A 23,924-nucleotide genomic window follows, 5' to 3' on the forward strand; every position below is an offset into this window, starting at 1 on the left:
TCATCAGCCACAGTTCCTCTGAAACGCAGGGTTGGATTACCAGGGCCCCAGGGACATAAGCCACGGGTTCACTCACTGCGTGTCATTTGGTTTATAGTGATTTCATTAACTGCAAATTTGCTCTCCAAATTTTGGATTACGCACCACTCACTCTGAAGCTCTGACTTGTAGTTCAGTCCAGTTCATATCTTTATTGTGCCATGAGGGGAAATTCTTTTTTGCAGCGGGCAGCACAAAAACACAAAAACCTTAAACATGAACACAATAAGACAATTGAAGACATTAAAAGTACTCACGCGTTTTACATAATTCAGAATAAAGGATATAAGTTAAAAGCAAAGTTAACAGCAACAAGACTGATAAAGACAAGAGGGGCCTCAAGTCATAATCTAGCAAGAAACTGATTGAGCATATTTTTGTATAAAAGTCTAATAGAAATACAGAAAATCCGGAGGAGGCAATTTACTAGGTTTCAAGGTGACATATAGTGTTGTCATGTGTTGTCTGCAGTGTGCACTTAAAGGGTATTTGGAGGTGAGGGCTTACTTAAACAATACACAGAGAGCTGGACAAACAGGGGATTTATAGGGGCCCAAAAGCTAATTTTTGCCCCTGAGACCCTACAGAAGATATACTCCAGCCTTGTTGACATGGATCTTCCTTGTGGAAAACCCTCCCATGATTATATAATTAAATAATTCACTAACAAAAAAAAGAAAAAAAAGAAAAAAGAAAAATCTGCTACCTAAACATGTAATTGCCTGGACTTTGAAAATAACTATGAAAACAGTAGTCACTCTGTATTTTTGAAATTCCATGTCATGCACAGAAAGAAGACATATACCTTAGATTGAAACACTTTATAACCTGATTGTGTGTTCTCTGTAAAATGATCTGACACCAGATCCAATCACACAACACAGAAACATCTCTATCCGATAGGATGCCAAAACTTACAGGTCACATTTAAAATTCTTCAAATCAACACTTTACATGTTTATTACAATAATTGCATAATATTGATGGATGGTGGCTCCTAACACCAGCATATAGCTCACCACATACTTATAAACCTATACTGTTGCTGGGGGAGGGGCTCCTCTAGAAATAAGTTATGTCCACATGGCACTGCATATATTTGTGACATCACAAAGCTTGAAGCCAATCATGACTGAAAATGCAAACACTGTACATGCATATTACACAAGTACCAATGTGGAAATGTGAAACTTCCAGCACACAGTAAACAGTAAAGGTACTTTGGGGGAAAGCAGTTCGAGTGGAGCTTTTGGTGTGGTGGTTATAATCTCTGAAACAACTGTAAATATGACAGACTGTGCTGTTTTGGGATGCAGACCAGATCCGAGAGCTTCCATTCACTATTTACCAAAGAACCCTGTGCTGAAACAGAAATGGCTGGATTTTATTTACAGACACCGCTTGAGCAGACCGTCAAATCCTGTGGGAATCCGCATCTGCGGCTCACATTTTACTAACGACTGTTTCGTGAATTTCTTTCAAAGGTCGATGGGTTTTGCCAAGAAGTTGATTCTGAAAGCTGACGCAGTGCCATCCATTTATCCAGGGTACCCAACATGGTTTCAGCATGTGAGTATATGCTTTACTGGCCGAAAGTTTCAAACAAATATTTTCCTCCGTGCAACACTGTCTGAGGTGGGGTGGCTTTCCAAAGTGTTCGCTAATAGCAGCTAGCTGCCTGGTGAAGTCTAAATACTGTGTGTTTAACCGCTCGTTACACAGCTTAGCGAACATATAAGCAATCAAACGTTCGTCTCTTGTGATTTAAATGAGAATACTTTTGATGCAATGACTTGCTTGTGTCACGTCCCTGTTTAGAAGCGAGCTGTGGATGTGGAGAGGGTTGTGGCTGTATGTTTTGGAACGGTTTCTGCAGCAGACGCGTAGTACGTGGCTGTGACGCAAGCGCGTTGGTAGTGACGTGATACGTATTGATTAGGACGCTTCTGTAACAAGGCTGTATTTGTTTGGAATAATCTGTATATTGGTATCATGGATGTATTACATGAGCTCTTATAATCCATCCATGATTGGTGTAGACTGGAAAAACATGACTATTACCCAGGATTTTTTGTTTCAAAAAAGGTGCGCATGTGTTATCCAGTTAATTCAGTTATTGTAAAATATAGGCTAAATATCGACCCTCTTTCTGTCAGATGAAACGACAACTTTTTTGGGGGGGGGACTGTACCTTTAGTCAGACTTGTTGGTATGACCTTAAAATTTTTTAAACAGAAAATTTTATACTCAAATCAAACTCAAAAAAAATTATTTAATTTAATTTTTTTGCTGATTAAATGCCTGTCAATAAAATGTATGTTATCAATCTTATTTCTTTGTAAGCCAAATTCCATATACACGCCAGCAAATTTGCAAAACAGAAACCCAACCTTCTCCCAACCTACTCTTCATTTCCTACTTAAAATCCTACCTGGACACACTAAAATACTGCACAAACTCTAAAGCTGTGAAAGCTAGAGCCTTATCTAATGAATATGATTTGTAATTAATTTAATTTAATTTTTCTTATGTTTGCTTTTTATTTTTATTTCTTTGTAAATGTAATATGATCTGTCCACTACCTCAAGCATACTTTACATTGCCTTGTTACTGTTGTAAGTTCCATTGTGTAAATTAGATTTAAAAAAGAAAACAAAACAGTAACAAGGAAGTGCTCCTAAATAAAACATGTAGTAATAAACAAATCCAGAAAACTCTTGTAGAGAATAATATTCCCCCAAATCCAAATGTCCGGGTCTTCTATCTATGGTGACTTGAATTGGTAAAAGGCTGATGGATTTTAAAATGAAAGAAGTTTCATTTAAAATTTTACACAGAGTTTAGCATGTAATGGATCATGTTCTGGAAAGGTTTAAACTGAATATTAATTATTCTAGTGATGGTCCAAACAAAGAAACAAATTTTCACTTATTTTTTCCATTGTATGTATTCTAAAATAGGAATTTATGATTGATACACAAAACTCTCTATCTAGAAAAACAGGTCAGATGGTCATGCTTTATGATAGTGGTATTTTAAGTTATTTTGAAAATAACTCAGGAGACAAAAATGTTAACTTTTTAATACAACTGTTTATAACTTTTGGCAAATTCTATATACATAAAATGAAATGGATCAATGAAAAAAACAAAACAAATTTGACCTAATTTCTAATTGATATTAAGCTCTGTTACTTTTCTCTTGTCAAGCTGAAAAACAGAAAAGCAACAAAGACACAAACAATATTTGAAACATATACAATTATCCACTAATGTTACTTACTTACTTATATACTTAATTAATTAATTAATTAATTAATGTCATTAATTTGTACCCTTTTATTTATGTATTTATTTTTCCCTCCTCCTGTGTATTATTCTGCTTTCATTGAATTTAAAAAGTTTCTTGCATAATCCCTCTACCAAATGTTTTTTTTTTTGTCATAACTGAACTTCCCTGCACTTTGTTTCCTCTTTTTTCTTCTTTAAACTTGTTGCCAATAAAGTTGAAAAAAAAAAAAACAAGGCTGCGTTGAACCCTGAAACTCACATACAAAATTGGGCTCACTTATCCTTGTCTGCATAATAGATCCTTTAGGTCTGGCATTATACACATCAAGCATACAGATCTGCTCACTTTTTTTTTTTTTTTTTTAAATACTTTTAAAATTCGAAGTAAACCATGTTGTACAAGTTAGCCAGTAACAGTTTTCTGTGAAGGCTGCACTGAAGTATGCTTCCACAGCCATGCTATGTCTGTGCAATCTGTTTACCACAAACTGATAAATAATAAAAGTGGGTGAAAATGGACAAAAGGTTAAAATGTCTTCAGTGTAACATCTATATTTACTATAAATGTAACCACATTATTGTTTTGTCTTTGTCTTTAATGAAGGGGGCAGCTGCATTATGTTTACAAAGAGCAGATGTGGCCTGTCAGTGCAACTCAGTGGTCGTGCATGAAATTGGCCTCCAGTGCAATCTTCCTGTGATCAGGACGAGGACTGTGGGGACCCAGCTGTCAGACCGGAGACTGATATACAGGAGAAAGCTGGGTGTGTGTCTCTCTAATGAATGATGCTTGCTCTGCTTTTAAATATGCTTACAAACATCCCACAATATTCAGTGGAATATAATGAGTTAATGTGTTCAACGTGTGTGTCTATCACAGGTGTCCAGATTAAGCTACTCACAGCAGGTGCTGCCGTTGGTACAGAAGAAACTACACTAGCAGAACAATATGTTGGAGGTTTGATTTCAACCTATGAGAGACCTCCTCCATCTCCTCCTCCTGATTGGTCACAGCCTGAAATTGAAGATGACGATCAATGCGTGACTGTGGTAACTCATCTTTTGTTACAAGTCTGTCTTTCTCTCTCTCTCTCTCATGGAAGAATCAAGTAGTGTTGTCGCCACAATAGTCCAGGAATGGATGAGCGTGAGCATTTCAATGCACTTCTTTTAGAGACGATGAAGTTTTGCTCTTGTTAATCAATATACATCATGGGATAGTCATTAAGCAGACACCGCATTGCTTTTTGTCTACTCCACTGAATTACTAAGAGGAATTACTTTCTTTAATCAAGTTGCTTTGGTTAACCAAAGTGACGTTTATGGCACAGCTACTTCTGTAATGTTCATCTCCTTAGTCTTGGGCCATCACTGTAATTTCACAGATCTTGCTCTCTTTATAATTATGGTTAAGTGTCATGATTAAGTTTTTCATTTAAATGAAAAGAAGACTTTTTTCTTTATTTTTATTTTTAACATAACAAGATACTGCAGGAATTATTTTTTCTCATGGTAGGAGCTGTGTTGATACTTTTGTTAACCAAAGCGGCTCTGTAGGACAGAGAACTTTTGTTGTGAGTTGCAGAGTAGACTAAATTCTTCAGTGTCTGCATTATAATTACAATTTCATGTATGTTGCTTAACAAGAGCGTGCTGCCAAAAAAGACACCATTTAATTTACTACTTCTGTAGTATACCACTGGCAACACTGCTTTTAACTTGTCTCATTATAATGAGAAAATTATTGTTATTGTAAAAAAGTTTTGCCAACTTAATAAGATTATTTCCTCATTATAACTCGATGCCTTGTCATGATAACACGGCACATTTCTTGTTATAGCAAAAAGGAAATAATTTGAATTTTTTGGTAACAATGGCAGTTCTGCACTGCTGTATTTAAGGGTGTGAGTGAAATTTTGGTCTTGTCTAGAAATATGCATGGAATTGCTATAAGCATGCAGGCGCTGTGAAGGAGTTTGTCAACGTTGTTGCTCTATAGGAGAGAGATTACACTGGGATAGAGCCACTTCATATATATTTATATATATATATATATAAGTTATCATAATCGATCATTTTTCAATGAACATTCCCCAGTGTCAGCCTCTCAAATGTGAGAATTTGCTGCTTTTCTTTATCTGGTCATGTGATAAGTAATAGCTTTACCCTTTTCTGACATTTTATAGACTACAATTTATTGAATAAATTAATTGCAAGTTGCAGCCCTAAAAATATAAACATGTTACAGGTGAAGTAACTTCCAACTTCCAAAGCGTTGGAAATTAGTCTTGTGATTATGTTATTCAGAGGTAGATGCCATGGTATGTAAGAAAGCTGCCAGGTTTCATCATTACTCATTGCATGAGTATTCATTGTTATTCTGACACTGTCCATGTTACAACCAAAAAATATATAACTGTAGGAACACAAAATGTCTAGTTAGATTACAACAGCATGAAAAACGTTACGTTTCAAACTCAAATGTCTTGTGATTCAGGCTCAGTTTGAGTTGTGCACATGCATAAAGTCTTACTTACCCCTCACAGTCATCTTGATATCATAAGATTTTGCATTTTCTAAGATGTGATAATTCTTTAGCCTACTTTTGGGGGAAAAAACCCAAAACAATACAGCCAAAAAACTGTTGTAACTTGTTGCTCTAGTGGTAATTCAATAAATATAAACTAGCCCTGTAACACTATTACAGGGCTTTTCTGATTCAGTGGAAAAACTACAGTATTTCCAAGTTGATCTCTGTGGTGCAGCCTTACTATTAGTGTGGTAAGGACATCTACAGATCACACAATCCACAAGTGAGGACAGTTAAACATTTATCTCTGTTCAGCATTAAGACTCTTTAAAATTGCACACAATTGTTTTCTTTCAATAAAATTAATTAAGCTTTTGTAATAAATAATACAGCAGTTTTACAGATATGATTATGTACATGTCAAAAACCATTAATCTGTCACAGATAGAGTATTATATCTTTTACAAAACATGTTCACTCAGTAGTTTTTCATAGTGCTCTGGGCGATTTCTTTTAAGGTAAATATTCATTTTTCCCTCAACTCGTTGATGTCCAGTCAGACCTGTGAAGAAGAAGTAAAAAAGCAGGTCACAGAACTGCCAACTGATATCCTACTTGATGAATAGAAAACATGATATTGAATGTATTAAAGCTCACCCAGCTTCTGAGCTGTTCTTTCAATCTTCTCCAGGGCAGACTGCTCATCTCCTCCCTCTGGTACTAGGACCTCTATCTCTCCCACATGGTAGCCAAAGTCAGCTTGGTCTAGATCTATCTGCACCCCCTCCTCCTCTAAAGTGAATGACCGCCGCACTGTTGTAAACTCGGCAAAGCAGACCAGATTCATTTTACTCAGCCAAGACTCATCCTCCTGTGATGAGATTTTCTCTGCTGTTTCACTGTCCGTGTCCTCTTTGATGACCTCTTTCACTCTCTGCTGAATATCGGGCAGATTGGTTATCTCCTTGTAGCGGGTACACAGCGCAGCCGCTTTAGATTGTTCCCCACTTGTCTCCTCTGTTCTGTTGACTGTTGTTGTCGGGCACTTGAGCTCCCAGCATCCTTTACGTTTACGCAGCCACATGTCTTTCAAAGTGAGGTCAAACACTGGCGTGTCAAAGTACTGGTCATGAAACTGCCGTTGACCAACACACACTGCTGAGAATAAGAAGTGGGAGGAAGAGAGAAAGATGATAAAAAGAGCAACTTTTACATAAAAATGACTTTCAGCTCAGATATCCTAATGAGGCTGATAAAAATAATTAAGCGTCATTATTAACAAGAGACAGATGGCCAGTGTCACCACAGTTACAGAGCAGTTAGTGTCATTAAATGTTTGAAAAGCGTTTCAGTGACCATTTGTAAGTCAGCGTGGATCACAGCATCAGCTAAATGCTTCAATTCTAAATTTATCCATGCGTAAATAGAGACAGAATGAACACGTACCCCCCATCTCCTCCAGTGTTTTCAGAGTGTCAGCGCTGCATAAAAACTTTCTCTCCACTTCCACACTCATCTGAAATGACACAGTCAGATCAACACCATCAATACTTAATGACTACAAATACACTGTGATTCACCTACAACCTACTTTAAGACTGATAGAAATAATTATGGTAAGTAACCTAATCAGCTGATGTAATTTTTAGCCATAGAATGATTTTTTTTCCACATTTATTCAGCACTTTCCAAAATTACAAACTGCCTCAACATATATTTAAACCATCTAGGATTTGATGTGGTTCATTTTTACTGCAATAATTGTTTTTTAATAGCTGTATTTTCAATCCCTTATATTATTTTAATATTACTTATTATTACTAATTATTACTTAAAATGCTTCTTTTTTTCTAGACTGTGTCTATTCTAGATATCTATCTATTTTATTTTTACCTAATAATAGAAATTAACTAAAGTACAATACCCAAACAGCTCTATACTTTTGCACAGTTTTAAGTTACTGTATTTTACTTGAGCACTTCAACTTTGTGCTTTGTAGTTTTCTACATTACAATTTAGAGTGAATTAGAACAATTAGAACATTTAACAGCTTCAGTTACTTTGTAGGTGAATATATCTTATAAAATCTAATGTATCAAATGAAACATTTTTATCTTTGATACTTAAGTACATTATGCTCAGAATACTTCACTTTTACAAAAGTAAAATATCAAAATACTTCCTCCACCGTATTGCATTTAACTTAGCCTGTATCTTCTCCGGGTTCTTAAGTTTTGATCTTGTGGTGCTTGGTTTTTATTGTTATTTTTTATAAACAGTCTGTCAATGCTGATGGATTGTTATTATTGTATTTAACTATATTACAGTACAGTAACGTTAGCTGCTGCTGCTGTCGCACCTGTCTTACTGTTAACGGTCAAAGAGTCGAGTCATTCAGTGAAACTGCTGCTGCTGCAGATCATGCATGAACTACAATTGGAAAAACACCAAAATGAAGCGCAGAGCGTTTAAAACACACCATGCACGTATAAAACCGCACCCTCACACACCTTCCAAAGTCACGTCCTTAAATCCAGACAAATCGGCATGAAAGATTGAGCGGCAGAGCAATCCGAGCAGCTCCTACACGTCAGCAAAGTTCATTTTGCACAGGCGCAATTAAAGACACCTATTAGGGTATTCAGGGACATCACATCCTGTCCCAGTAACGCAGGGGCATACAGATGGTGCAGTTTTTAATCCCCCCCTCTGCTGCATAAATATTTATTCCACATACTCGACTGTTGATGTGCGCCACACCTATCATTTGATTGAGAACAGGACATATAAATCAGGCGGATGGTGCTGAGTGAAGCCTCTTGCGGTCACATCTCTATTATTCATCATTAATTAACTCGTCACACTCGATCCAAGTTGGCAGAATGGGGACTCGTTTATTTATTCACCTTTAATGTAAGAATGAGGAAGGATTTGGCTATTAGGAAGGATTCCGATCAATCTAATCATCGACATACTTTTTTTCTTTTTCTTTTAAAGAAAATGATCTATGAAGCATTTATCTCTTGTCTTATCTATATTGCTCAATAAGTAATCGGCGCTCCAGCAGACATTAATAATCTCTAATATCTGCGGGGTTACATAAGGGATTTGATAGCCGTGTCTGTCCCTTCTGAATGTCAGCAATCAGCCTTGGGGGGAGCTGTGGTCTGTTTACTAGAGGGAAGAGGGGAAGGAGAGAGGGATAGGGCGAATGAAGGGAGGGGGAGAACCGGAGAGAGAGAGAGGGAGAGAGAGGGAGAGGGAGGGCAGGCAAGAAAACTTTTCACTTCTGAGGAGCCACAGAGGAAGCGTGTGTGTGTGTGCGTGCTGGAGCGGCGACCATGCAGGTAAAAAACGCATTAGCTAATTGCTCCGAACTTAATTAAACGACAGTCGCGAATTAATTGTGCTGATTTGAGCGTGGTGGGGGGGGAGAGGAGAGTGGCCTGCGACTGATAGAGGATCGAGCAAAACGACGGATTGTGCCCCATACTAATCCGATCCCTTATAGAAATCCAGCATTAAATCCCAAACTTTTTTCCTGCCTCTCGTCTCTCTTTCGCCTGCTCTCCTTTACCTCACACACCACCCCCCATCGTCGAGGCGACCGCGGCGCACGTACTCGCCGCTTTTGCGCTTAATTCTTTCGCCAATTACGGCGTGAAGCAGTTAAAAATGAGAGTTTAAATGGCCATGTGTTGCACCGTAAGTGTTAAAGGTATGGATTTGAGCGCTAGGACGCGTCAAAACGGGGTCTGCTGGGCGGCGAGGGAGGAGAAGGAGGAGGAGGGGTGCGAGTGTTTTCCAACACATCTGTAAACGGAGCCCACGTTCATTAATTAAATGGCTTTACTCCGGCTAGGCCTCAATTTGCGCTGTTGAGCAGCAGGCGGCGGGCGGTGCAACACTAGATGCCCGATTGGCAGCCCACAATCACAGGGGTAAGGAAACAACTCGAGGCCGAGGTCTTTTGATCTGAAGCCTAGGGAGTGTATTTTCTCTCCTGGGTGAACTCAGTCGGTGTTTTGAAGCTGCAGTTCCCACCTGGAGCAGGCAGAGTTTGTAGGGGAACGGAGACTAGCCAGTTGGAGACAGTTTGAGGAGCGGTTAATTATCTCTGCTTGCTAACAGGCTAGCTAGCAAAGTGACACGACTGTTAATGGCTTTACCCCCTTTTTGGTTTGTTAATGTAACGACCGTCCAGCCTTAACCGTCCGACTACTCTGTCTTTTGCAGTTTCGGAGAAGTGTCTGGTTATCTCTGCTGAATTATTTCCAGTAAACTAACAGCTAACCAGCATTTCCAGAGACACCACTGTAATGCGACGGTACAGGGGGGCTCCTCAACCTAGCTTGCGAGCTAATTGATTCATCTCTGGTCGGCATAGCTAATTAGACTGCTCATTAATTAGCCAACTATAAGCAGAGATACGTCAGTCTAGTTATATCTTGGGGTTTAATTATGAACCTCGTGGTGAGCAGCTTTTAAACACGATATACTCTGCAGATATAGACTTGTTGTCGAAACATTATCTGGTCATATAACCCCGCTAGCTTGCTAATTGGCATGACGAGGAAGTGAGGACTGGAGCTGTGTAGGTATTTCTCCTCATGGGCATGTATTTGCTGTCTTGGTTGCCTCATGAATCATGAATGCTTCAAGAAAAATACATCGAAGCTGTGTGCTAAAATCTAAACTAATGGTCTGATTGGACTTCCTTAAAACTGCATGGGAATAACAGTTATTTCATCATATGTGTCGAGCTAATGCAGTATGACCACAGATCATATTTAATACATTAGCCACATGTTTTTTGCGTTGGTCAAAACTGGGGGGAATTAGTAGCTCTAGAAACAGTATACTCATAGATTGTTAGGCAGCACATGTTATGATTTGCATTGTTTTTTTTTTGTTGTTGTTGTTTTTTTTTTTTTGGAGTGTTACTCTTGAATATTCTGCATTTTAATATATGGTATCTTCACATGTAATATCAGGGCAGGTTGTTGAAAGCTAAATGGGTTGCAAAGAGGTAAGAAATAATCTTTTATCTGGAAGAACCCATTTGGAGTTTACAACAGTGCCATATAGAACCTGCTTGAAAGCATTAGGTGACCACTTCCTTTTACATTTCAAAGGTGCCATTTAAATAATTGCATCATTGTGCAATTTGGTACAGCCATTGCAGGCAAAATAGTTTTGAACCTCCCTACAAAACATGGATAATGTTGAAAAAGAAGTCAGAAATGCAACTTCAAAGACCTGTAAGAAGGTGATACAGATCTAGGGTCAGTTTTACCGTTAAAGGATGTGACCTGCCTATTGTAGTGGGCATGTATTTGGCTTGTGATTGTGAGTTCAGATTGTTAAACACAACACTGCATGATGGATACAGGTCTACTGTAAGATGCATAAACAATAACTAATTATATAATTTTATCTCAGTGGATTGTAGCTCACCTCTTTATCTCATATTGCATTCCTTCCCAAAAATGTTATTTTTTCCCCCCTTTCTCCTGTCTGTGAAATTCTTTTTACAGCATTTACGATAAATATAAACAGCACCAGAAATGTTGTTAGTGAGTAGGATTCTCTAACAGCCATTTTTTTTCTTTTAGGAGGAGTCTGGAGAGAAGGTGAGCAGTGAAAGCAATGGAGCAGCAGAGTGGCTGTGCCCCCTGTGCCAAAAAGGGCAACCAGACAGATCCTCCCTGTCTCTACATCTCACTGAGCAACACAGCGTACTTCCAACTTGTGTCGACAGACTGCTGGACATTGTAAGTATGGCTGTGCAATATAGACAAAACATATCATAAGATTGTCAGGGTAGTAATCTGTGTCTGTCACATGGGTTGTTTTTTTCCCTCCACACTGGTTTTACTCCCTGAAGGGTAAAACCTGTTTACTTTGATACATAAATTATGTGCATCATATCTGATTAGCCCACTTGTTGCTGGCTGATATACAGCGTTTGGGCAGAATAACACCCTTTAACGCAAAGCTTTAGCCCTGAGGTAAATACTAGTTTGGTGTAGTTTATTAAGTTTGTTTATTTATTGCATTAGACTCTCTGAGATGCTGACTCAACTTTATTGCCCTCCATTTTTGAAGCAGTAAAGTTACAAAAGGCTTGAGAGTTGATGCCTGACCTACTGGGGTATTGGTAACAAATACTGCAAAATGATGTGATGTGGCAAGTAGAGAAGTAAAAAAATCATGATAACAGATGATAAAATGGAGGTAAACTGCTTCAGCAAAGAGGAAAAGTAGCCACAGGTAGGCTTGGAGCAACATTTCATGTCTTAAAACTTAAAACAAACACACATTTCACCAAATCAGTATTTACTGCTGGGCTGCTGTACACTGGGAAGTTCTATTAGCAAAACAACAACTTGATAAAAGTTAATATTCTTCTACATTCCTTCATGTTATAACGAGGTAATAACACGTAGTGACTCATGTAGTGACTCATGTAGTTATTTAACTGTTATTCAGCTGAACCTAGGAGTGTGCAGTATGATATTAGAGTGTGAACGATTAAAATATCTCCACGATTTGCCTTTACAGACAGATCATTAGTATTGTGCTTCAGTGCACATTGTATCAGTTCAGCTCTGTGATGTCTGCTAGCAGGAGGCTAACGGGTAACAGCACCAACATGGCAAGCGCCTTGTGCCATACCTCAAATCTAATAGAGAAAATGACCTCCAGCGACAAGGATTTCAGGGCAAAAATGAGCTCACAGCAGAGCAAACTATCTGCACGGTTCACATCAGGAGCCCAAACTGTTTTTTTTTTTGTTTGTTTGTTTTGTTTTTTTTCTAATGATAAATGCTGAGCATTGTCATGTTGCCAGCTCACCAGTTAGCTCACAGATTTGATGCTTGCTAGCGTGTTTGTGAAATCTACAGTAGTTTCAATGTCCTGCTATGAGGCTAACCTACTGCACATCAAGTTAAACCGACAGCTGGGCTGTAGGTAAATGCCACTGCTTAGCGATTAGCTTGCCTGCTAACCAGTAGCACTAACTTCTGTCATGCTGCAAGCTAGCGTGATGTCAGCTCAGGTGTACTGTGCTGGTGCCTTTTTTTAATGGTGCACATCCTGCTAGTTATTCGGGACAACACACTAACGCTTCTACACAATATCGACTGTTTGCTTTTCAGCTGTGAAATTAGTTTGGTTGTACTGTTAGTTTGGTTTCTCACTGCAATATCCATTTTAAACAAGGCCAAATAGACTGTAATTACTTTTTAATGCAGCTTTGCACACCTACTCTAATTTATTTATGGAATTGTTTGTGTTTTAAAGTAGTTTTATTTGGGTCTTTCATGGGTGTATGTTTTTATGTTGTTTGTGAGCCCCTAAACTAAGACAAATTTTTATCATGTGATAGAAAAAGTTTTTTGAATCTTGATTACTGTTCAATAACAAGCGAAATAGTCCACCACCAACATAAAAAAGAATCGTGATAAGATCATGGATCATGATCGTGCCTGAAGAAATCATGATATAATATTTTTGCCATATCGCCCACCCCTAACAATCTTTAATAAAATTCTTATTCTTATTCCACAGATCCTCAGCATAACAAAATAAATATTGTATGACATATTTGAACAACTAGAGAAAATATACACATAACTTATTTCTGCATTCTGGATTTATTTCTTGGTAGTTAGTTGTTTGAGCTGTAAATTGGACTCTGGTGGATGGTTGTTTCTACTTTTAACAGTTTGCACTTTGGTGTTCATTATATTGATATGAGTTTGAATATTTCATTGTTTGGATTAACCAGTCTGAAAGTATTTACTGAGTAGTTATCAATTAAGAGAGTAAGCACTTAACTGAACACACTATTTGTAGTAGGTCTATAACAATTTACTATGTAAAGTGTAAAGAAACAGAGGGAATTTTATTGGTGGGTAAACTGATGAAATACAGCTACATTTGTGCCTTTAGGGTAATTTGCAAATTAGAGGCTAGCTAGGCTTGCTATGTGTAATATAACCACACATCAATGAGTCACGCCCAAATGTTGTCAAAAGCTACATAGCATTCAGTTCATCTGAAAGGCGCTGTTGCAGAGTTAAGTTTTCTCTGGGAATTTTGCTGACTTCTCTCTCCATTGACTTTCTTTTAACAGGCTGTTCTAAAACAGAGTGCCAGTGGAGCGAAAGAGGACAAAGGTGCTCTAAAGTCTTCAGGTCAGTGTGAAAAAGACTGTTCTTTTCATCCACTTGTTATTATTCAAGTGATAAAAGATAGAAAATCACCAAATTGAAAACTAATAACATACCCTACATGCCTTTCATTGTTCTTCTTATAACATTGATTTGATGTATAATTACTTATTTGCTTTTAGTTAGATAAGCTTGAAATACGTTATGAATGAATTTATATTATAATGCGGATTTTTTTTTTTTTTAGGCAATGACATGGTGTTAAGCATATTTTAAAACTCCATAAAGGAATAATACTTTGGCAGTGGAAAATTGCCCTAATACAGGTTGGGAGGGTGCAGATGGGCAAAAAGGTTGATATGGGCACTGGTACAAAATTCAGTATGCAAATGTGTATCACTGTTGACAAGTACCCCATTTACCGTAACATAAATGTTGAATGTATATCTGTTTTTTCAGATGCTGTATTGTCACAACTGAAGCCCGCTGAAGACGTCAGTTCAGACCCCTGCCAATCTAGTGAGAGTTCAGACGCTACCCAGACGCTCGGAGACAAAGAGATGGAGGAAGAGAGAATAAAGGAACAGGAGGGAGGTGAAGCTGAGCCACAGCCAGAAGAGGAGGGAAATCAACTCACAGGAGCCAAACAGCAAAATACAGCTGAAAATACAGAAATCCCAGACGCTAGTGAAAAGTCAGTTGGTAAAAATGGTGTGCCAGCTGCAAATAACACCCGGTTGTTCAAATGCAATGCTTGCCTGGAAACCTTTCCCAGCAGAACTGCCTTGAGCGTTCATTACAACTCTGCATCCCACATTCAGAGGATGACAACAGGCTCTGCAAAACAAGGTGGGGAAAGTGATCCCCAAACTCCTTCAGTACCTGTCCTGTCTCGGCCATATATATCAAACAAACCCTACCAGTGTGCTATTTGTCGAGTCTCTTACAATCATGCCATCACCCTTGAGAGCCATATGAAATCCGTCTTGCACCAGACCCGCAGCAGAAATGCTGGCATTGTTGCAAATGCTGCAAACAGTGCAGTGGCCACTGGTGGTTTGGGAGGCAGTGTCACCAGTGCTTCAAACACTATAGTGAGCACATCTGGAAATGGAACCAGCCAGTTAGTTACCACCACCAACTGTGCAGCTCCTGGAACCTTGATGGTGACTACTACAAAAGATGGAGAGCAGATCCAAACAACACAAGTCGCTCCCTCCCTCCTCACCTCCCCTGTGGCCTCAGCTCAGGCAGTTTCAGCCTTTCTCACCCTCCTTACATCTAGTCCCAACACACTCTCACACTCCCTCCTCCCCTCCTTGTTTGCAGCTGGTGCTGCTCCTGGTGCCGCCGCACCTCAGCTTGTGCCTCAGCCTCAGATGGTCATGCCCTTGATCTTGAATGGGCTCCAAGCCCAAACCCAGCAGCACCCAGAAAACCAGCAAGGCCAGCTCCTTACCCAGTGTGTGCCATTCGTAGGTCTCAGCACAGCCCAGCAAGCCCTCCTAACCCAAAGACTTAACAGCTTACAGAACCAGTGGCCCTCTGCAGGAATTCCAACAAACATACAGCCCTGTGTGGAAGAGCAAAAACAGAGTATAAACAGTGAGAGAGAACAAGAGAAGCAGGACAGCGATGGGGCAGTTGAAGAGAAGGTCTCAGATCAGGTCAAGGACAAGGTTAAGTGGACTACAGTGAACATTAAAACTGAGAAAGTTGAGGAAGAGGACAGTAGAGAATTTGCACAAGGTCTTAATATAGAAAGCAAAGTGAAGAGTGAGAGTAATGAAGACAATGGGAAGGCACATAGAGATGGCACAACAGATGGAGACAGCTCGTCTAATCAGATGGACCTGGAAGGTGATAAAGCAGTTAGCCTGACTCTCTCCCCAGCGGGCCCAGAGAAGAACCTCCAAAATAACAACCTCTCGCCTTCTGCATCTATGCCCAGCAACTCAAGCCTCAGTCCTTTAAATTTAAACCTTACACTTAGCCCTGATTCTACTCCTCAAAAATCACAATCTGGCACTAGCCCATGTGGTTCTCTTGGCACCCCAAAATCCAGCCCGAGTACAAATGCCTTAACAAACAATCAAACTCGGCCCCATTGTAATACAATGGCATCCATTTATCCAGACCTTCCAGTGCTGTCAGAGTTTCAGTCAGAGGTTCTTTGGGCGTTCTTCGAGTCACGAAGTGAGGCTGATGCTGCAAGTCCTCCCCGTGAGGACTGTGAGGCGCTTGGCAGAGAGGTAGGACTTTCTGAGGAAGAGGTGCGTAGGTGGCTGAGGCAGGCCCGACATGCCAAACAAAGACAGAGGGCAACAGAGTTGCAACACCTGCAAGGCGTGGCAGGATTCACAAGAAATGCTCAAAGTTCTGACAATGACTTTGATGACGAAGAAAGCTCACTGATTATAGCAGAAGGTGAAGATGACGCTGAAGCTTCAGGTAGTCAAGCAATCGATCTGTCTAGTACAAGAGGGAAACGCAGACAGAGAGATTTTGGAAGGGAGGGTCAGGGAGATTCCTGTCTGACCTCTGACTCAGAAAATGAGGTCTACACCTCTGTCATTGTGTCAGATGAGGAAAGTCAGAATGAGTCTTTGAGGGAAGGTCCTGAGAGCCCTGCTAAAGATGAAACACAGCGGGAGGTCCATGGTGACAAGGGGTCAGTTGGAGGAAAGGTCTTGCGCTCCACAACTGTGTTTCTCTCCGATGCGGAGGATGAGTATGAAGATGAGGAGGGAGGAGGGGGTCAGAGGTCCAAGAGAAAAAAGAGAAAGGGGGAGTTTGAGTGTGATGAGGTGGAAGTGAAGAAGGAGAGACAAGACCCAGATGTGGATCTTGAGTTGGAGGCCCAAGGGGATCCTCCAAGTTCACAGTCCCACTCCATGGACCAGATTCCAAGTGGTGCTCTCCACACACTTCCTCTGTCTCTTGCTTCCTTTTCTACTCAATTCCTTAGCCCCTATGTCCTCTCTCTTACTCCATCAATGGTTGGAGATGGGAGCAAAGTACCTGTCTTTCCTAACCCACCTACCATCACACGCTTCTCCAGCTCTCTTCTCTCACAGTCTCTCTCTTCCCACAACCAAACTTCTCACTACTTGTCCAATGGTGGTGACTGTGAGTCTGCTCTGGATCTCAGCATGGGGAAAAACAATTCAAAATCTGCTTCTTCCTCATCATCTCTTGCTGATAAAATTGCAGCACAGAAGGGACAGTTGCTGGATGGGCTTGGCCTAAGGCCCACATCCAAAGGTCTGGTTGTTGTCCAGGTTAAACCTGAATCTGTTACTGCCATGTCCTCTTCCAATACCAGTACGAGTCTGGTCAACTGCAATAACTTGACAAAGTCTAGTATTTACATGAGGGCAAATGCCACACTATTAGAAAGGGAGCGAGAAAAGGAGAAAGAGAAGGAGAGAGAGCAGGAGCAGCAGCAGAGGAAGTCCAAAGGAAAAAGGTATCGGGATATGCGGCGTTCAAGGACCATCATTCAAGCTGAACAACTTGATATACTGTATGGCTGCTATTTCAAAGACCCAAACCCTGGGAAACATGAGTTTGAACAGATTTCAGAATGGGTTCACCTTCCAAAGAAGGTTGTTCAGATTTGGTTCCAGAACATGAGGGCAAGGGAACGCAAGGGTGAAGTCCGATTCATCAGTGACGGGACCCTGGCAGCAGTTGGCAAACCCCTCATCAAATTTACCTGGCCTCTTTCCAAACCAATATTTTCCAACAAGCCTGCTGGAAACAATACTGGATGCATCACAACTACTCCAATTGTGCGCACCCTCATGAAGACAGAGCGAGAGCCTGTAAAGGAGCTGGGAAAACCAGCTGTGGTGAAAAAAATAACCCCAGTTCCTATCAAGCCTAAGGAGTTTGTTTCCTCTACCACAGTCTCTCCTGTGAGCAGCAGTGCCTCTGCAGTGCCAAAGACCAAGCTCGAAACCACCAGCAATGTCACTATGGTCAAAGTTGCACCCAAAGTCAACCCCCCTGTCCTTTTACCACCACCCAAGGATCCCATCCCCATTGCCCCACGACCGTCCCAGAAGCGAAAGCTAGACGACGAGAGCGAGGAGGAAAAGACTGATGAAGAGAAAGACCATGAGAATGAGATGGGTCCGGGGCCATGGACCACTAACCGCATGGTGCCCAAGCTGCCCTCAACACCCATCAACAACAGGCCTCCTGCCACAACAGTGGTGTCACAAAAACAGAATGGGCTTAACTACTGGACCCCTAAAGTCCCTATTAAGATCAACACCCTATCAAGAGAACAACTGGCTCTTCCCACACACACGACTCCTCGTACCATCCCCCCTCCTCCCACCCCCAGTATTGCACCAGTCAGCCCGAATACCCCTAGTTCTGCCAAAGTGGCCAGCCCATCTACCCCGGTTGTAGCTAAATCAAGTCCAACAGAAAGCAGCTTTCTGACCCATTCATCCAGCCGCAGGCCACGCACACACTTGTCCTGCCTACAACTGTCCATTCTGCAATCCTGTTATGAGACCTGTGCCCACCCTAATGCCATGGAGTGTGAGGCCATCGGCACTGAGCTCAACCTGCCACTCAAGGTGGTGCAGATCTGGTTCCAAAACACCAGAGCCAAGGAGAAGCGCTGGAGGCTGCAGCAAGAGAAAATGGTAAGTTGGCAAGTAGACTCACATTCTGGTATTTAAATATTTGGTAACTAAATAAAAATTGTTAGAAAGAATAATAAAATTCACAGCAAGATACAAGACACAGACTATGAACCTTATTTTATAGGTATCACATTGTGGCTTTCCCCCTCTAATACATTGTTGAATTATTGCACATCCCTAAATTAACTTTCAGTGGAATCATCGTGGTGAACTTATTGGGTTTCTTACATTTTTGTTTTACACATTTAAAATGTTTTGGATGATGCAGTGTATAGCATTGGAACATACAGTAGTGCATTGGATTAAACATTAATTTGATTTGGTGATTTTTGCATTTGCCATATTGTGGTGTCAATCTCTAACAAATATTTTCATTAATGATGTGATATTGATTTCAGCTATAGTCCCCTACTGTTTTTATTTTCAGACAGCAAAAAAAAGATACTTGAAGATACTGTAGTTGCAGTCAACATACAGCATTTTTAAACATAGTGTCTTTGTAGTACTACAAATAAAGTTTGTATTGATTAGTGTATTGCTTTCGCTTACTTTTGAGTACTTGAAATACTGCCAGAGAACGCATATTTTGCTGTCTTAGTTGTAAAAGTATAATGCAAGTCAAAAGTAGACTTGGTAAAATGTGTTTTGTAGGATTTATGTAGAGGGCGTAAATCGACTGGATTAGTCTACAGGTATAAATAAAAATCAGACTTTAACAGATATGACATTAAACATATTCCCTCTCCTCCTCTGGTCCTGTCTATCCACTCCACCTCCCCATTCTCAGTCGCCTCTGTCAGGTGGGAAAGTGGACATGAGCTCAGGAAGCTACCTGCAGTACAACGCTCTCAAAGCCAATCGTCCCATCCTGCCCAAACCAGTTCAGCTGACAGTTACTGATCCTCCAGCTTCCCCAATGGCCGGCCAGTCTGTGCCAAAGGAGACCCTGACGGGCCGCTGTGATGCCTGCAACATCTCCTTTGAATCCCGGGCTGCAGCAAGGGCCCATGTCTTCTCTCCACGTCATCTGGCAACCCTGAGAACCACTAACTTTGGCCAGCCGACGACGCTCGTCAACAAGAACGGAACCGGAAATGGGGGACCTGGCAGCGCTGTGCCAAGCTCGCAGGTCTCTCATTCCACTCAAGTAACCAGCTCTGGTGCTGGTTCTGGAGGGGAGATGGTTATTGAGTCGCCTCCACCAACGGCCACCAGCAACAGTTAAAGACTCAGATCAGGATTGGTCTGCACACTGACTATTCTTGGACCCATTTGGGCTCCTCAGATTTTAATAAACAAATTTGAGCACTAATCCTCAAAAGCTAATATTCTTTAGTTTTTGAAGTTGGCTCTCCCTGCATCCTTTGCTCAACCTTCACTGACTCGATATCCGTTAATCTGTAGAGTTCACCTAGAATCCAACAGCAAACTATTTCCAGGCTGCTTCTTACTTAATCAGTTGCTGTCTGATAAGTGATGAACACATCTCAAGTTTCCCTCAATCCTCACACACTTCACCCAAACTTTTTGGTCCTAACCCTGTGGTTATATATTACCTTACTTCATTGACCTTCCTATAATTTGTAAAGGCACTCAACTTGCCATGCTTGAACTGTCCTACCCTAGTGACTAATGCAAAAGCGTTTCTTCTTTGGAAGTGGCCATTTGACAGTGGGCCTAGAAACACTTTTTGGGATGATAACATGAAATACTCACATTAATAACTCCCACTTTGCTCCTGTGGAATTGTTTTTCTTATGCTTACTTTCACTTCTAGGGCAAAGATTGCTTGGATATAAAATGAACGGACTGAACCATTGGGAGAGAAAGAACTGGTATTGACTGTCACCTTTTTATTTGCTACAGAGTGTGATCTGAAGAGTGTTGTGTCTACTCATTTGGGATATAAAAGAGGTACTTAAGAGATAATAGGGCTGTTGAATTGTCCCCATGTACATGTTCATAGTTTTCATGACAATCCAAATAGACAGGGCAAAAAGAGAGTCTGAGGAAAGTAGAATCTTGGCATACCGCACTTTGACACATTTTACATTGTTTGAAAATGTTTTTAAGCATTCTAATGCAAGTGTCTTTTTATGGAAAGATACATCCATGCATGTTGGATGCCTTAATATAAATCGTGTGAAATAAATTGATTTTTTTGCTAGTCTAATGAAACATGCTTTAGGTGTTAGCATAATATTGTGCAAGAAGCAGACCTGGGGATTTAAATGAAGAAGAGCTCTGTTCCAAATTGCTTTTACATCTATTTTTTTGGGGAAAAAAAAAAAAACTCTGAATGTCGTATTTTGTTCCTAGAACATAGCAAATCCTGCCTATCAAGTTGTCAGCATTCTTATGGCCAAGGATGTTAATTACCAACAAACTTGCTTTTGCGACAAATCTCTTTTGATCCTGTGGATTTCACTTTCTTCCCCAAATGGTGTATATCTCATTTTGGAATGCAGCTCTTCAAACCTGTCTGGAAAAATAAATGTTTTCACCTACTGTAGGTGTGTTAGAAATATGACAGCCTTAAGAGGAAACACCACCAGGTATATAAATACAAGCCCAGGTGATCCTCATAAAATGTTTGTGAATTAATTTCATCCACATCTAGCACGGAGGCTTAGACCGATTTCGTAAATTTTACGGTTTTCTCTGCCATGAATACTGTGGATAAGACAGGAAAGTTAAGTACTCCTTTTATTTACTTCAATATTTATACCAATGACAATAGAAGCAATTAAAAACTGGTGTAACTGATTTTTTTATTTAGGTCAAAAAGCCAAAACTCTAGAAATATCGAGAGACTAGGGCTTAAAATGGGCTGTTTCCTGTCTCCCCCCCTTCCCTGTTTTGTTGAGTTTTGAAACAGAGTTACTAATTCTGGTAATGTATGTGCTGTGAAATGAGATCTAATATCTGGAAACCAAGACAAGGGAGAAAGTTGGGTATTACTAGTATCTGTAAGGGACTAATGAATACTCAAATCTAGGAAGCAAATTGGGAAACATTAAATGTGTTGACTGAGAGCTAATAAGATGGTGCTGTGTTGAAGGACACTTAACATACTAAAGATGTTTTCCTTCAATTTAAGTTGTATATTAATGTTACTATTGATAGTTTTAACAAAATGCAAAACTAAAACATGAACTTTTGTAAAGGAAATATATTAAAATAACTGATATTCCAAAGTAATCCTCCCTTTGCTTTCTGTCATTCAAAAACCAAAAAGCAATCTTGAGGTCGACAGAGAGCAGGAGAGGTGTTCGCAAATGCAAACTGTAAAGGACATCCCACGGCTTGACACTTGCACTAGTCCACAATTTTTGCACAAGCTACAGACATTTCAAATGAACACAGCCATTAACGCAACGTGAAAAGTCACTTGGTGTGGTTTTCGAAACAAGGAGGGTGACAATGTCCGTTCATGAGTTATAATTTGTACTCCTGTTGGAAACTGTATCTTGTGTGTAAAGCAAAGGACTGGAGTGCTTGAACCTCAAGACTGGGATTACACACACGCACACACACACAGACACGGTGTTGCACTGTCCAAACTAGATAGGTTTTTATGGAGATCTGCTTTTTATTCTCTTACGTTTCATTGTCACTTTGATTATCACTATTGTTATAACTGTACTACTACTTATACGATTTATCATTACTACTCATCACTGTTTTGATTATTATGATCCATAATTGTTTTAAATGCCACCTCTCTGCTCTGGTATTCCTATGAATATTGAACAATAATAGTGGCAGTGTTGTTCTGAATTGTTAGATTTTTGATTAAGCTTATTTTTTCCTCCTCACTTGTACCTGCCTTTTTGTGTTTGGTCTCCATTATGCTTTCTTTGATATACAGAAAAAGAAATAAAATCAGTTGAACAACATTACATCTGTCTTAATCGCAGTGGAATTTTGTCACTAAAGTTTAAAGATACTCCTCCAGACATGTTTTAAAATGAATATAAAATACTCTACTTTGAATAATAATTTGTGTCTGATATGGTTTTTCCACAAAAAAGTTAAATGATCTTGTTAATATCCTTAAAATGACATCTGTTCTTTCTCCCTCATTAAAAATTCCAGAATCTATAAATAATGCAAATACATTTCATCTCAAAAATTTAACTGCTTGGCACAAGATGTGTCCTACTTCACTGTAAAGTCCATTCTCAGTGTGTGTGCAATTGAGGCTTCAAGCAGTTGTGGAAAGTAAGTGCATTTACTGTAGTTAAATACAATTTTGAGGTAATTTTACTTTACTGGACTATTTCCATTTGATGCTACTTTATACTTTCACTCCACTACATTTTAGAGTGGAATGTTGTACTTTTACTCCACTACATTCATTTGACAGCTTTAGTTACTTTTTCAGATGAAGATTGGATGTCTTACAAAAAACAGTGTGTAGTTGGTGTCGGATTCCAGATGTCTGAGTTGTTAACAGCTCCACCAAATAGTAATTTTTCTCTCTGAACTTCTCACATGGTTTCATTTCAATACATTTTCAGATGATCCAATATTTCACCAAAAATCAAAGAAAAGAGAAAAAGTCAGAAAATTGAAAACAGCTTTGTGTATCAGAGCTTTGTTTTTTCTTCTTTCTTCTCCCATTAATCATCTCACAACCCCTCAGATTTATCTGGTGACCCTTCGGAGGGGCCCGACCCCTAGGTTGGGAACCACTGGACTAAACTTGCTAACTGAATATAAAGTAGTTGAAAATAGCTCCACCTCCAGCAGCTACAACAGTAACATGCTGCTCTAACACTGATGCTTCAATATTAATAATCTAATGATGTTGCTGCTAATACTTATGTATTTTACTTAAGTAGAATTTTTCATGCAGGACTTTTACTTGTAACAGTATTTTTACATTGTTGTATTGATACTTTTACTTGAGTAAAAGGATCTAAATATTTTTTCACCACTGGCTTCAATTTTCCACATCACACTTGTGTTAATTGAATATTGCATCAGGATTGGCTTCCAAACTATTTGTGATCTCACAAATCATGCTTGTAGGCTCGTCTCTTAAATTTGGATTTTCAATGATCTCAGAGAAACTTTCCACTTTTAGCAGATAAATATGAAAACAGCCTTCTGGTGTCAAACTCTCCACATACATAATTCTGCACAGAGGTGGACTTTAAATTCTTTATCTCATCATTCAATAATCTTGAGGTTTTAAAACAAAGGTCACTGAGGT

The 23,924-nt window shown here is 39.7% G+C and overlaps 2 protein-coding genes across 8 annotated transcripts; one reads left to right on the forward strand and one right to left on the reverse strand.

Moving 5' to 3' along the window:
- The first annotated feature begins 1,218 nt into the window (after positions 1 to 1,218).
- Positions 1,219 to 22,605, forward strand: zfhx2 (zinc finger homeobox 2). Of its 4 annotated transcripts, XM_042398970.1 has the most exons (8): positions 1,239 to 1,255; positions 1,524 to 1,608; positions 3,934 to 4,093; positions 4,210 to 4,379; positions 11,475 to 11,633; positions 14,003 to 14,063; positions 14,499 to 18,703; positions 19,491 to 22,605. In XM_042398970.1, exons 2-8 carry the CDS (start codon positions 1,528 to 1,530, stop codon positions 19,926 to 19,928), a joined length of 5,274 nt encoding a protein of 1,757 aa, XP_042254904.1. In that variant the 5' UTR covers positions 1,239 to 1,255; positions 1,524 to 1,527; the 3' UTR covers positions 19,929 to 22,605. The 4 variants fall into 4 exon arrangements, with proteins under 4 accessions (XP_042254903.1, XP_042254904.1, XP_042254906.1 ...); XM_042398969.1 differs by having other exon boundaries at positions 1,219 to 1,608; XM_042398972.1 differs by lacking the exons at positions 1,239 to 1,255; positions 1,524 to 1,608; positions 3,934 to 4,093; positions 4,210 to 4,379 and adding an exon at positions 8,861 to 9,206.
- Positions 6,148 to 8,578, reverse strand: thtpa (thiamine triphosphatase). Of its 4 annotated transcripts, none has more exons than XM_042398976.1 (4): positions 8,370 to 8,578; positions 7,306 to 7,375; positions 6,517 to 7,014; positions 6,148 to 6,421 (listed from the first exon to the last, which is right to left on the reverse strand). In XM_042398976.1, the coding sequence occupies exons 2-4, from the start codon at positions 7,373 to 7,375 to the stop codon at positions 6,321 to 6,323; spliced, it is 669 nt and encodes a 222-aa protein (XP_042254910.1). In that variant the 5' UTR covers positions 8,370 to 8,578; the 3' UTR covers positions 6,148 to 6,320. The 4 variants fall into 4 exon arrangements, with proteins under 4 accessions (XP_042254910.1, XP_042254908.1, XP_042254911.1 ...); XM_042398974.1 differs by having other exon boundaries at positions 6,517 to 7,017; positions 8,370 to 8,552; XM_042398977.1 differs by lacking the exon at positions 8,370 to 8,578 and adding an exon at positions 8,219 to 8,317.
- Positions 22,606 to 23,924: the final 1,319 nt, after the last annotated feature.

This window comes from Thunnus maccoyii, chromosome 21 (genome assembly GCF_910596095.1).
Source record: "Thunnus maccoyii chromosome 21, fThuMac1.1, whole genome shotgun sequence".
NCBI lineage: Eukaryota > Metazoa > Chordata > Actinopteri > Scombriformes > Scombridae > Thunnus > Thunnus maccoyii.

Excerpts from the sequence above, each read along its gene's own strand:
- zfhx2 (XM_042398969.1), top strand. The coding sequence starts at position 1,327 with ATGACAGACTGTGCTGTTTTGGGATGCAGACCAGATCCGAGAGCTTCC. Across the intron at positions 4,380-11,474 it reads ACGATCAATGCGTGACTGTG|GAGGAGTCTGGAGAGAAGGT; the intron begins GTAACTCATCTT and ends TTTTTCTTTTAG. Across the intron at positions 18,704-19,490 it reads GGCTGCAGCAAGAGAAAATG|TCGCCTCTGTCAGGTGGGAA; the intron begins GTAAGTTGGCAA and ends CCCCATTCTCAG.
- thtpa (XM_042398974.1), bottom strand. The coding sequence starts at position 7,375 with ATGAGTGTGGAAGTGGAGAGAAAGTTTTTATGCAGCGCTGACACTCTG. Across the intron at positions 7,018-7,305 it reads AACACTGGAGGAGATGGGGG|CAGTGTGTGTTGGTCAACGG; the intron begins GTACGTGTTCAT and ends TCTTATTCTCAG. Across the intron at positions 6,422-6,516 it reads AAGAACAGCTCAGAAGCTGG|GTCTGACTGGACATCAACGA; the intron begins GTGAGCTTTAAT and ends TCTTCTTCACAG.